This window comes from Sphaeramia orbicularis, chromosome 7 (genome assembly GCF_902148855.1).
Source record: "Sphaeramia orbicularis chromosome 7, fSphaOr1.1, whole genome shotgun sequence".
Lineage (NCBI taxonomy): Eukaryota > Metazoa > Chordata > Actinopteri > Kurtiformes > Apogonidae > Sphaeramia > Sphaeramia orbicularis.
In genome coordinates, this window is record NC_043963.1 from 14,048,558 (window position 1) to 14,062,997 (window position 14,440).

The 14,440-nt window shown below is 32.8% G+C and overlaps 1 protein-coding gene across 2 annotated transcripts in view; it reads right to left on the reverse strand.

Annotated features, from left to right (window-relative positions):
• Positions 1 to 14,440, reverse strand: part of LOC115422881 (neural cell adhesion molecule L1-like protein) — a 142,165-nt gene that overhangs the window by 25,116 nt on the left and 102,609 nt on the right. Inside the window, exons 24-28 of one of the 2 annotated variants that reach the window (XM_030139492.1) lie at positions 10,741 to 10,779; positions 6,913 to 6,975; positions 6,352 to 6,465; positions 3,700 to 3,861; positions 3,131 to 3,310 (exon numbers count right to left, since the gene is read on the reverse strand). In XM_030139492.1, the coding sequence (XP_029995352.1) occupies positions 3,131 to 3,310; positions 3,700 to 3,861; positions 6,352 to 6,465; positions 6,913 to 6,975; positions 10,741 to 10,779 (558 nt within the window). The remainder of the gene's footprint in view (positions 1 to 3,130; positions 3,311 to 3,699; positions 3,862 to 6,351; positions 6,466 to 6,912; positions 6,976 to 10,740; positions 10,780 to 14,440) is intronic. The other variant, XM_030139493.1, reaches the window with a different exon arrangement.

The window sequence follows — 14,440 nt, forward strand, 5'->3', positions numbered from 1 at the left end:
GTTATATTTGTGCAATTTGAGGGTCGATGGAAAAGTGCCTGGTCATAACTACTTCACAAATAGTTTCACACTTATTTGCCATCAATTACTGCTTTATAATTTAATAAAACGCTTATGTGCTTCTAATATTTATGCTACTATGCAACTACACTGTAATTTTTTTCATTATGTAAAGTTTTAGACACAAGTAATATTCGTGCAATTTGAGGGTTAATGGAAAAGCAACTATTGACTTTTGCCTCAACCTGAACTAGGCAATAAATCAAATTACTTCCATTTACTGAAGCATGTTTGCTCATTGTATTCTATTTATTGTGAATCTATCATTGCTAATTAGTGGTGTCTCATTAAATGTGAAATTATCTAACAATATACAACAAAAAAACCTCTTAATTTCCTTGACCATGGATGCATTGAGAATCAGTGAATCAGCCACAGCTGCCTATGTGAGAAAAAAGTGTGTTTGTCAGTACATGTCACCTGTCTGCACACTGACAGAATGATAAATTAACAATAACATGTACTCCAAGGACAAATATGACTCACTGAATTAAAAAGGCAGACGTTATGTAGTTTCAGTACAATGAAAACCTTAAAATAAATGTTAAATAAATATACATTAAAGCCAATGATAGTTATTTTGTTGAAGTAAACTGTGTATTTATTCATATATCTGTGTTTATTATGTCTTATATCCCATGACGGACATTATTTTCTCTCGGAAATTCCTTTTCTCAGTTGCTCTTGTGTAAATTCTTCCTGCTGCAAAGATAAATATGTTTCTAAATACAATGACCTCAGACATTTGACTGAAAATAATACAGATATTTAACATGACTCTAAATTTAAGAAGATACAATGAGACTTGATTTGGGACTTAATGGTCTAGACTGTGTAAGAGAAAAAATAAGACTAGCAGCAAAAAATGTGCTGTTAATTGTAACTACGATAGAAATGGCAACTAAATAAAATGACAAAAATTGGAACTATAGGATTAATTAGCTTTGTTTTCATTCTCTGACTATGGGTGTTTTTTCACGTTCACGATGTTCAAGGATAAAAAATACTTTTTTATTTTATTGTATCTTTAATAAACAACAGTTGTGAATATTATATGGATGATAATGTGCAGTTTACGCCTCTGTGATGCATGAATAACTCACCTGCTGAGGTTTGATTCGGTTTTCACAGTCAGCAAAATAGTTATTTTTAGACTCAACATGAGGGTTTTCATAATTTACTCTTTTATTTGGTTGTTTATGCGTCATGATGTCTGTGTGCTGCTGTTTACTGATTCATTTGCATAAGTGGTTAAGAAAAAAGTGGTTTTGCATTGTATCAACATTATTTATATTCTGGCTTTCCATTTGTTCTTTCATCCTATATTTCTTAGTCGATAATGCCTCAAAATACATTAAAACAAATATAATAGTAAATATGTAAAAATAACATGTGGTGCCAGGCACAACAAACCCCGCCCCTGTATTGTTGCTTAGTTTGGCATCGATCCAGCTGATGTCATCATGACTATGCAGGTGCTGATGTCAGGATATCAATTGCCTCTATATATGTGCCAAGTTTGGAGTAAATTGAAATAAAGTTGATGGTTTTTATAGACATTTGAAATTTTGCCCATTATAGGTAAATGGGGGATGAAAAAGATTTTAAAAATTCATAAAAAAATGTGACTTTGACCTACTTTTTCCAAAAGGTAATCACATCTATTCTGGGTCACTGGTAATCTATAAACCCAATTTGGTATGAATTCAACTGATAGCTTTGTTGCTACAGACATTTGAAATTTTGCCCATTATAAGTAAATGGGGAAAAAAAAAAAGTTTTGAAAAATTCATAAAAAATTTTTACTTTGACCTACTTTTTCCAAAATGTAATCACAACTATTCCGGGTCACTGGTAATCTATAAACCAAATTTGGTATGAATTCAATCAATAGTTTTGCTGCTACAGATGTTTGAAATTTTGCCTACTATAAGTAAATGGGAAAAAAAAGATTTGAAAAATTCCTAAATGTTTTTTTACTTTGACCTACTTTTCCTAAAATGTAATCAGATCTATTCTGGGTCACTAGCGATATATAGACCCAATTTGGTATGAATTAAACGAATAGTTTTGCTGCTACAGACATTTGAAATTTCACTCGTTATAAGTAAATGGGAGAAAAAGAAGATGTAAAAAATTCATTAAAAATTTTAACTCTGACCTACTTTTTCCAAAATGTAATCACAGCTATTCTGGGCCACTGGTAATCTATCAGCCAAATTTGGTATAAATTCAACCAATAGTTTTGCTGCTACAGACATGTAAAATTTTGCCCATTACAGGTAAATGGGGAAAAAAAGACGTGAAAAAGCAGTGACATAAAACATTAGTCTAAATGTTTCTGTAAACTCCTAGATATATTCAGTCACACATAGCATTATTTTAAGAGTCACACATCATCAAATATATTTTAGATCTTCCTGAATTACATTTAGTTAATAGCTGGAGCCTGTTTTTTGTTCTGGATGTCAAATAGTACAGGAGTATGAATGTTGGTTCGATTGTTCTCTAAAATCATCTCTGCTTGTTAAAGGGTTTTTGCTGTTTTTATTTTTTTAAGAAAATAGATTTTAAAAAATTAATTGAAAAATTTAACTTTGACCTACTCTTCCCAAAATGTAATGGCATCTATTCTGGGGTCACTGGTAATGTATAAACCAAATTTGGTATGAATTCAACCAATGGTTTTGCTGCTAGAGTGTTAACAAACAAACAAACTGAACCAAACATAATAGCCTGGGGTAATGACATTAAAACTAACAGCTAAAACTAAAAATACTAGATAGATAGATAGATAGATAGATAGATAGATAGATAGATAGATAGATAGATAGATAGATAGATAGATAGATAGATAGATAGATAGATAGATAGATAGATAGATAGATAGATAGATACTAAGGTCTAAATGTGCCCTTCTTGATCTGGACTTGTTTTTTTCCAGCTCTGTTCATTTTTTATTCATTTCACCTAATATCTTGGATCACACTAATATTTAACGCGTGGATTTTGGTTAACACTCTGAAATGAAACAGGACTGGGAGCCGACCCTGGTCAATGACTAACTGACCTTGATCCATGGAGAGCATTTCTTGTCGCTGCAGTCGCGGCGGCGTACCTGCATACTTGCCGCCTTTATTTCTCCGAACAAAGCAGGCGATGAGGACGACGAGGGTGAGGAGGGCCACGGCGCACATGGTCCCAATGAACCAGCCCTGGCTGGAAAGGTTCCTCTGCGTACTGGCCACACCTGAGAACAAATAGAGCAGAAAGCCACACGGTGTGAGTTTGACTTTCCACACCAGCCTGTTTGAGTCTGACAGCACCCTCAAGCACTCCTCAAACAAGTTTATCTTTGACTGAAAACAGAAAAACATGACGGATTCAAGTTTGCAAGGATGTTCTCACGTCGTATTTGACTCAGATTCCCTTCAGCTATAGCACTCCACGTCCTCTGAAAGAATATTAAATTGCACGGCAACACACACACAAAAAAAAAACAACAACACAGCAACAAGCGAAAAGGAATAAACTCACACTCACTGTCAATTTGTCAATGACATGTTGGGATTTTTATGGAAGACAGGAACTTAAAAGTCTGATCTCTATTGACTGCGGCGCCTTTTTCCCTCCTCTCACCTTTCATTCGGGTCTGGAAAACACCTTCGAAAATGCTACCGTTATCGAGCAGCCTCTTGGCCATGAGGCGCACCGTGTACACCGTCCCGGGTTTGAGTCCATCAATAATGTGGAAACTCTGAGAAGTATTTACAGCCTCTGAAATCCGCCAGTTACCATCACCTGCACAGCCAAGCACAAGAAGTGCACAAGCAGTAAAAGTTTAGTATCATAAAAGAAGATAGGATACGCTGTAGGAAAGTTAGAAATGAAGCCACCAAATGCATTAGCTACGCTACATGTTTAAGGCAACTATTTATTCACAAGATGGAGGGAAACATGCAGACTTCAGCTCATTTACATCATGTTTTCTACTGTTTATATCCTCCTGAGACCCAGGGAAGTAAAGGTTTGGACTGTTTTTTTACATTAAATAATTGTCTTGATTGGAAACAGCATAATGCAGAAGTGTTTTTCAGATACATTTTTACATTTTTTGCAGTGGACAGTGTTTTTTTTTCCCCAGTAAAGCTGTTGTTGTGATTGGAAACAGCATAATACTACTTTTTTTTTTTTTTTTTAAAGATTCGTTTTCAATTTTTTTTTTTATGGAATACCTTTTGTAGTGGAGTAAAGTGTTTTTGGTTTTTTTGTGTTTTTTAGTAAAGCTGTGAAACACTTGTCCCCTACAGGTTTTGACTTTTTTACATTAAATAATTGCCTTGATTGGAAACAGCGTAATGCAACAGTGTTTTTCAGATACATTTTAACATTTTTTGCAGTGGACAGCGTTTTTTTTTTTTCCCCCAGTAAAGCTGTTGTTTTGATTGGAAATGGCATAATACAACAGTTTTTTCAGATACATTTTCAAACATTTTTTTCATGGAATATCTTTTGCAGTGGACAGCGGTTTTGTTTTTTGTTCTTTAGGGTTTTTTTTTTTTTTGTTTTAGTAAAGCTGTAAAACACTTGTCCCCTACAGGTTTTCACTTTTTCACTTTAAATAATTGTCTTGACTGTAAACAGTATAATGCAAGTTCTTTCAGACACATTTGTAAAATTTTCTTTTTTTAATGTAATATCTTTTGCAGTGGACAGAGAACAAAAATGCATTTCTGGATCTCCAGAGGATATATAAACCTAAAAATTGCATCTAAACATGTCGCTCAAAAATTTCCTATTAATGCTCAGCAAGGCGGGGACAGGAAAAGTAGCTTACGGTTATTCATATAAGCCACATATATCCTACTGAGACCCAAGAAAGTAAAGGTTTTGGCTTTTTTACATTAAGTATTTGTATTTGTATTTATTTATTTAGTTTCAGGACAGTGTGTATTGGCATTAGTTAGAAGAACAAAATACATGCACCAGATTTAGCAGAGAAGCTAATTTTCATCTGTTGTCCTGGACAAATGACTAAGTTAAAAAAAGGAAGTATCTTGATTGGTAACAGTGTAATGCAGGGTTTTTTAGATATATTTTCAATTTTTATTTATTTTTTTTATGTAATATACTTTACAGTGGACAATGTTTTGTTCGGGGGTTTTTTTCCAGTAAAGTTATGAAACTCCTGTCCCACACAGGGAACGAAAATGCATTGCTGGGTCTCAAGAGGACATATAAACCTAAAAATTGCACCTAAAAATGTCACTTAAAATTTCCTATTAATGCTCAGCAAGGCGGGGACAGGAAAAGCAGTTAACGGTTATTCATTTTAGCCATATATATCCTACTGAGACCCAAAAAAGTAAAGGTTTTGGCTTTTTTATGTTAATTGTCTTGATTGGAAATCGCATAATGTTTTTTTTTTCTTATATATTTTATGTATTTATTTTTTCAATGGAATATTCTTTACATTGGAGAGTGTTTTTTTTATATATTTTATTTATTGATTTTCAATGTGTTATTCTTTACATTGGAGAGTGTTTTGTTGTGTTTTTTTTTTTTTTTTTTTTTTTTTTCAGTAAACCTGTGAAAAACCCTTTCCCGCACAGGGAACGAAAATACATTGCTGGGTCTCAAGAGGACATATAAACCTAAAAATTGCACCTAAAAATGTCACTTAAAATGTCCTATTAATGCTCAGCAAGGCTGGGACAGGAAAAGCAGTTAATGGTTATTCATATTAGCCATATATATCCTACTGAGACCCAAAAAAGTAAAGATTTTGGCTTTTTTATGTTAATTGTCTTGATTGGAAACCGCATAATGTGGTTTATATATATATAAATATATAAATAAATAAATAAATAAATAAATAAATAAATATATATATATATATATATATATATATATATATATATATATATATATATATATATATATATATATTTATTTATTTATTTATTTATTTATTTATTTATATATAATTTATTTATTTTTTCAATGCAATATTCTTAACATTGGAGAGTGGTTTTTTTTGTTTTTTTTATATATATATATTTTATTTATTTATTTATTTTTCATTGTAATATTCTTAACAATGGAGAGTGTTTTGTTTAGTTTTTTTTTTTTTTTTTTCAGTAAACCTGTGAAACTCCTGTCCCGCACAGGGAAAGAAAATGCATTGCCGGGTCTCAACAGGATACATAAACCTAAAAATTGCACCTTAACATGTCGCCCTAAAATTTGCTATTAATGCTCAGCAAGGCGGGGACAGGAAAAGTAGCTTACGGTTATTCATATAAGCCACATAAAGCTGCAAGTCCTGCTGCTCTTCTCTGGCAGTCCAGCTGATTTTGGCAAAGGTGTCACTCACATCCGAGCTTATGTTGAACAGAGCTGGAACTGATAAAGGGGAGAAGAAATAGGGGGAGGAAAGGAAAACACAGACAGGCACAGAGAAAAGGGGAAGGAAGGCAGGAAAAGAGGATTAGCGGAGGCAAATAGGATCCCCCTGCAGCCTGAGAACGGCGCAGCTAGCAGAAACCCTTCAAGACGACGGTTACAAAGCCAACCCCGGGTTCCAGACTTAATTGAGTGAAGCTGGATTTTGCCTCATAAGGGGGTAGATATAGAGATGGTGGGCGGGAGTGACATTTAGTCTTCACTCTTAAGCAAAACTGGCACCAACTCCCCCCTATCATCCCCCCAACCCCATCACCTGAGATCACAACACATATCAGAATAGACTCAAATGGCTCCGTGTCACGTCGCTAGTTGAAAGTTCAGGTATATCAAGATGAGATGACGCATGTTTGAGTGGCTGTGCATGTGAGAGTGTGAGCGATATACCTAAAGGAAGATGAGAAGAATTGCCTGGGATAGAGCTGGGAAAAGATTGAGAGCAGTTGTGGTCTGGAATGAAAGACAAGCCTCTGATGTTAGATTCCTGCTCCAACGCTGTCAAGTCTAATACTCTATATTCTCCAACAACTAAACTATGTAGACTACAAGGAGTTAAAGCGGTAAAGCTGCATTAGAATATACAGAGAAAACACTGCTGCAGGGATTGGATGTTCGAAATAAATCTGAAAATAAATCAAACTGCACTTTGTACATCAGTGCGTAGGTATTGACAAGAGTTTTTTTTTTTTTTTTTTTTCTTCGATTCAGTTCGATTTATTCAAAGTCACTGTGTTTTGGTAACACTTTACTTGAAGGTCTAGTTTATAATGCATTAAGCACACATTCATAAGACATTATAATGCATTTATAATGCATTATAAAAGTCATTAGAACAGTTTATGATCATGTAAAACAACTTATACCAAGGTTAATAAAGTATTATAAGTGTAGGCATAATGTATTATAAATTCAGCTTTCATAATGTTTTATACATCCATACCAAAGTGACAACAGTGTTTGTAGGAAGAATCTCAGGTCCTGGGTTACAGAACACATTATCAATTGTATGATGTAACACAAGTATGATGACTTATGAGCAGTATCTGCTGGCTCTAAGTAAAGAGTAAAAATTATACATCCAAGTGTTCTGAATAACTCTTTATTTTGCAAAAACAAAACATTAAAAGAACAGACAGTAAATAGAAATGTTACATGTTGCTTTGTACATAAATAAAAAATAATGTGGCAGCTCTAAATCTTTGTTAATTAATTCAAACACATACTTTTTTTTTTTTACTTTTTTTTTTTTTTTTAATAAATATGAAATCCCTAAAATAGACGGGTATAGGGACCAGTGACAAAACCTAACAAAAGTTCCCCACCTAAAAAAATAAATTCCTTCACACTGCTTTGGTATGGATGTATAAAACATTATGAAAGCTGAATTTCTAATACATTATGCCTGCACTTATAATACTTTATTAACCTTGGTATAAGTTGTTTTACATGATCATAAACTTTTGTAATGACTGTTATAATACATTATAAATGCATTATAATGTCTTATGAATGTGTGCTTAATGCATTATAAACTAGACCTTCAAGTAAAGTGTTACCTGTGTTTTTTATGGAAATTATGAGCAATATAGAAGAATTCATCATAAAGTTAAAACATGTGTCATGGATTATTCATGTTCCTTTAGTTCAGGGGTCAGTTATAATTTAATGGGGTGTTGAGCCGCATTATGTAATAAATTCCCATTATGTAGTAAAAGTTTAAAATGTAATAAGAATGTCACGTCATCTTGTAATAAAACCGCATTATGTAATAAACGGACGCATTTCATAATAAACTACCTCAATGCATTATGTAGTAAATTTTTTCACATTATGTAGTAAGTTATTACAATTTGAGAAGTTTATTACAAAATGCACTTGACACATTTTTATTTTCAGGAAAATGTAATGTGCTAAATTCATCTTTAAACTGTGTGGTTAAAGTTCTGATTCCATTACCTGTAGCTCCTGTGACTAATTTCTTCTAAATTGCTCTGAAATTATAGTAATTTGGATTGTTATTACATCATGAACCATGTTATTATATATATTTTTTTAAATAAAAATGTGTCAAGTGCATTTTGTAATAAATTTCTCAAATTGTAATAACTTACGACATAATGTGAAAAAATTTACTACATAATGCACTGACGTAGTTTATTACAAAATGCGTCAGTTTATTACATAATGCGGCTGTATTACAAGATGACGTGACATTCTTATTACATTTTGAACTTTTATTACATAATGGGAATTTATTACATAATGCGGCTCAACAAGGGGTCATATTTTGCTAAACCCATTTTTATTAGTTTTTATTTAAGTAATGGTCTTTTGATACATTTTGGGTGATGCATACAATGAGAAAGAGTTGTCCATGTGTTACTATGGCAACCTGTCCAAGCGTTACCACATTCTCATGTCAATAAAACAGAGTCTTTTCAATATTTTACTCCAAAATTTATTTTCAGCATAGTTGTTAATTGGAAACCATATAATGCAGGTTTTTTTTCTGATACATTTTCTTTCTTTTTTTTTTAATGTAATGTTCTTTACAGTGGACAGTCTTTTTTTTTTTTTTTTTTTTTTTTTTTTTCAGTAAATCTGTCAAACTCCTGTCCCGCACAGGGAATGAAAATGCATTGCTGGGTCTCAAAAGGATACATAAATCTAAAAATTGCACCTAAACATGTCGCCCTAAAATTTCCTATTAATGCTCAGCAAGGTGGGGACAGGAAAAATAGCTTACAGTTATTCATATAAGCCACATATATCCTACTGAGACCCAAAAAAGTAAAGGTTTTGGCTTTTTTACATTAAGTAATTATCTTGATTGGAAACAGCATAATGCATTTTTTTTTTCAGATGCATTTTCTATTTCTTTTATGTAATATTTTTTACAGTGGACAGTGTTTTGTTTATTTTTTTTTTGTTTTTTTCAGTAAACCTGTGAAACTCCTGTCCCACACAGGGAATGAAAATGCATTGCTGGGTCTCAAGAGGATATATAAATCTAAAAATGGCAGCTAAACCTGTCGCCTAAAATTTCCTATTAATGTTTTTATTCAAGTAATGATCTTTTGATACATTTTGAGTGATGCGTACAATGGTAAAGAGTCGTCCACGTGTTACTATGGCAACCTGTCCATGTGTTACCACATTCTCATGTCAATAAAAGAGTGTTTTCAATATTTTACTCCAGAATTTCTTTTCAGCATAGTTGAACATAATATCTAAAAGGTTTTTTTTCTGCTTGATATTAGCTTTTGTTGGGAACCGCATGTTTTGAATGTTTGTGTAAAGCTTAAAAAATTGGTGTCTGCTTCAAGTCCACCTGTTACCGAGCAGTAATTTGACTTTTTTGTTGTCTGTAGGGGACAGGAGTTTCACAGGTTTACCTAAAAAAGATGTATCTGAAAAAAAAAAATCAGGGTAATTATTTAGTCAAAACCTTTATTTTCCTGAGTCTCAAACATAAATACACTATTTTTATAGAACTGTCCATAGATATACATACTGTTAATATTGTGCATATTTATATTTTATGTCTATTTTTTACTTTATTCTACTTTTAATTCTATCCTTGTTTTACTTTTTGTAAAATTTCATATCAGAATATTCTTATATTACTTTTCAGTTTTTGCAGTTCCATATCCGCTCTATTCTTATTTTCTGACATATTGTTTTTTTATTCCTATTGTTGCAGTGACCGGAGTCGCACTCCAAATTTCATTGCACACACAGTAACAATAAAGGCTTCTGATTCTATTGTGGGTCTCAGGAGGAATATTATGCATTGAAGTAGCCTTGTCATTGGATCAACATGTGCACTGTGTGATGTTAGTGTAGACAGGTTTAATTCAATGCCATTTAAACAATGGATATTTTTAGTGTAACTCTGGACCCTGACACAAAATAATATTTTCCATCAACTCGACGATATTCATCATAATAAGCAGTGCCATTAGTATTAAAAACGGTAAAGCTGCATTAGAATATACATAGAAAACAGCGCTGCGGTGATTGGGTATTCTAAATAAATCTGAAAATAAATCAAACTGCACTTTTAACATCAGTGCGTAGGCATTGACAAAGGTTTTTCAGTTTGATTTATTCAGACTATGCCTTTGCTATGACCAACTGCTTGCTACCAGCACATCTACAAGTATCTATATGACTCTAGTTCTATGTTAGCGAGCTGCAGGCGGCGATACATACTGCTCTGAACAGGGGCCACAGCTGGAGTCTGGGACAAATCTTCACAGAGATAAAAAGAAAATGAAATACAGCTGAAGATTAGAGATATATGGAAAGCCAGCTTTAGAGGTTTATAATATACACAAGCTCACATTTTAAGACATGCATGGTTGCAAACATACACATTTCTGAGCACGGATCGTCTCTGAACCAGTCGTACACAGGTGCACAGACACCTCAAGGGATATATTCGCAGAGCTAATGGTGTTTTAGATGTGGTGTGTAGTTATGAAATGTACCAATAGGGGCCACTGTGCAACAAAACAGCAACATGACAATGAAATTATGTGGTAATTATTACTGATTATTTAAGTATACAGTGTTTATGTAATGGGAAGTGACAAATTAGGTGTATTAAAACTAGAAAATGCAGAAATAGAATAGAATAGAATAGAATAGAATAGAATAGAATAGAATAGAATAGAATAGAATAGAATAGCTGTATCATTGAATGGTACAATGAAATTTAGTTTTTATGGTCTATAAAGTGCTCAGGATAAATACACGTATCAATTATAAGAATAACATGAATAAAAATATGAACATAAAACACATGAAAACACCAGAATTTGAGAGTACACCCTTTTTTTTATCAACATTTCTCTCCTCTAGGCTCAAAAAATAGATAATAGATAGAATACCTCACCACTGCATAGTAAATAATATCACATTTATGGGTGCTGCCATGTTGTTTTTGTGACAAGCCATGACGTGCAGCCATAGAGTTCAGATTACTGAACAAAGTTAATAACCCTTAAAGACATAGAACTGATTTTGTGGTGATTTACAAATTAATTTTTCACTCCGTCTAACCATTCTGACGCAATTTATCACTACTTATTGTTTTATCTCCTTCATTATTCAGTGAAAATCAGTCATTTAGTTATATTTTATTGACTATGTAGGTTTTGAAATGTTTTTATACCAGAAAAAATCAAAACAAAAGTGATATTTTTCACAAAATATATCAGTACACACACACACACACACACACACACACACACAAAATGTTCATTCAGTCATAAACATATTACTTCTGACAATATAAGAGTGTTACATCTCATTAGAAGGCATAGATTCTCCATATTTTTGCTTTTTGGGTTTTTTTTTTTTTTTTTAAATAATAATCATAAGCACTAAAGAACAATTCACCACAAAGTCAAGACATATGTCAACCCTATAAAACCTGAACCATTAAATCATTGACAGAAAATTCCAGTTCTTTGAAACTGGAGCCGTTATTGGTCCTTCTGAACAACCCAAAAAAAAAAGTTTTTTCAAATATCAATTTACATGTATGAGTTTAAATTTTGTATCATATTTGATACATCGGGTCTCAATGCTCAAAAATTATTTTTGTACAAACAAAAAACATAATTAATTATAATTTTAAGGAGGTACGGTTATGGAAAATTTCCACAGCATCATCATATTTAAGTTGCATTAAAATGTTGTTATGCATTAGTTTATATATATAGAAATACCATTGTCTTTGTATCTGCATTGTGTAAAGTCAATGGACACAGCTATAATTCAATACCATTGTAAGAATCTTAATTTTTAGTGCAACTGTGGACTCTGTAGGGTTAACTGACATCAAAACGAACATCTACATACACTGTCATTGATCCAACTCCATGGGTTTTACTGGTGAATCAATGCTATAGAAGATGACGGTGTTTCCACGGTAACTACAGAGCCTCTGAACATCCAAATGGGTCATATCTGATGACCATGAAAAGATGAATAACTGCATTTTATCTGAATTATTTAATTGCATTAATAAGATTATTGGATCAGGAGTTTTTAAACCTTTTAGATCAGTGGATGCTTTAAGTCGCAGGTGGCTGTTTAGATCTTTGAAGGTTAACCACATAATACATTTAACCTCCTACATCTCAGAAAACATCTATTATTAACCATCTATGCCAAAAATGTGATATTCCATCTGATTTTCCATCAGTTTTTCTTAAAATCATACATTTTCTCAGTTGAAGCATTAGATATCTTTTCTATATTGTATTACGAATAAAATATGGGTTTCTAAGATCACTTCATTTTGGTATTTTCATTCACACAACTTCTTTTTGGATGCATACCGAGCTCTATGTGTACTAATTTTTCCTTGACACGTCTCAGTAAACAAACAATTAACTGCTTTGAGAGTTAACTGACGATTCATAAGTCACATTTTCACCGCATATGTAAACAAAAGGGGACTCGGAAACAAACGACTTAAGACAAATAGTCGTTTCTCCTTTCACAATATTATTAAACCACAAACCACAAATTATGGCCCACGCTTTTTCATTTTTGTCAGATGGTCCCATTGGTTTGTTTAATGGTAACTGAGGGTAAACACTTTCCGATGTTAAATAAAGTCGGAAAAGAAGAGTTACAGTCAGCTTTATCGACGCTGAAATTTAATGGGTGAGTCTTTGGCCTGTTTTTGCATAATCTTATTGAAAGCATAACCCCTTTGGTGAATGTAATGAATAACTTATGTACTGACTGGTGTGCCTTTGTCTTTTTAGTTTTTTATGTGAAAAAGATCCACGATACCAATGATTTTACACATGTTTTAGATGTAAGATGAACTATAGCTTTGGAAATGATCATTATATCACTATGACATGTGCTGAAATGTGTTTTCTGCTTCTTCCCTCTCAGATCTTAATGGGTCAGACTGCATTTGCTTCTGGAAAGTATAATAAACGGCTGTTTTGTTGATTCCAAGTCTCTTAGCAATAACTCTTTTTGCCTTATCATGCAATTCTTTTGTCTTAGTTGACTTACAGATCACTTTGTATTGCTTTATTAAGCTTGTATTCGCAGCTAATGCACATGATAATGATATCTGTAAAATGCTTTTTGACAGCCGGTGTAAAGCAGAGATTAGAGACTTTCAATATTTCCTATTTAATATACTTTATTACATTTATTTTATGAGGTTAATTATAAATTGCTGCAATTTATCATGTAACTACTTAGAAAATCAACAGTGTTGAAGGTCTGTTAAGCTGAATTTGTGAAAAATCAGAAGTGATCTTGTAATTATTTCCAGAACTGTATGTTTTTTTTTATTGATATAGATATATTGACTCTTTAATTGCTGGACCAGATTGCTGGGAAATGTGCATGTATGCGACCCCAATCAGTTCCTTTTTATGCACCTAATCACAAAAGACTTTACATTAACGATATGCTGGCACAAAACATGGCCATGAAGTTTTAGCCCTTGTTTTACAGCGATGTTTATGGTGTTTCAGGTGTTTCTCTGCATTTCAGCCACAGATTGGTCCATAATAAAAACAGCAAAAACCCTTTAACAAGCAGAGACGCTTTCAGAGAACAATCAAACAGCATTCATACTCCTGTACTATTTCACATCCAGAACAAAAACAGGCTCCAGCTATTCACTAAATGTAATTCAGGAAGATCTAAAACATGTTTGATGATGTCCGACTCTTAAAATAATGTTATATTTGACTGAATATATCTAGGAGTTTGCAGAAACATTTGGACTAATGTTTAATTTTATGTCACCGCTTTTTCACATCTTTTTCCCCCATTTATTTATAATGGGCGAAAATTCAAATGTCTGTAGCAGCAAAACTATTGGTTGAATTCCAAATTGGGTTTATAGATCACCAGTGACCCA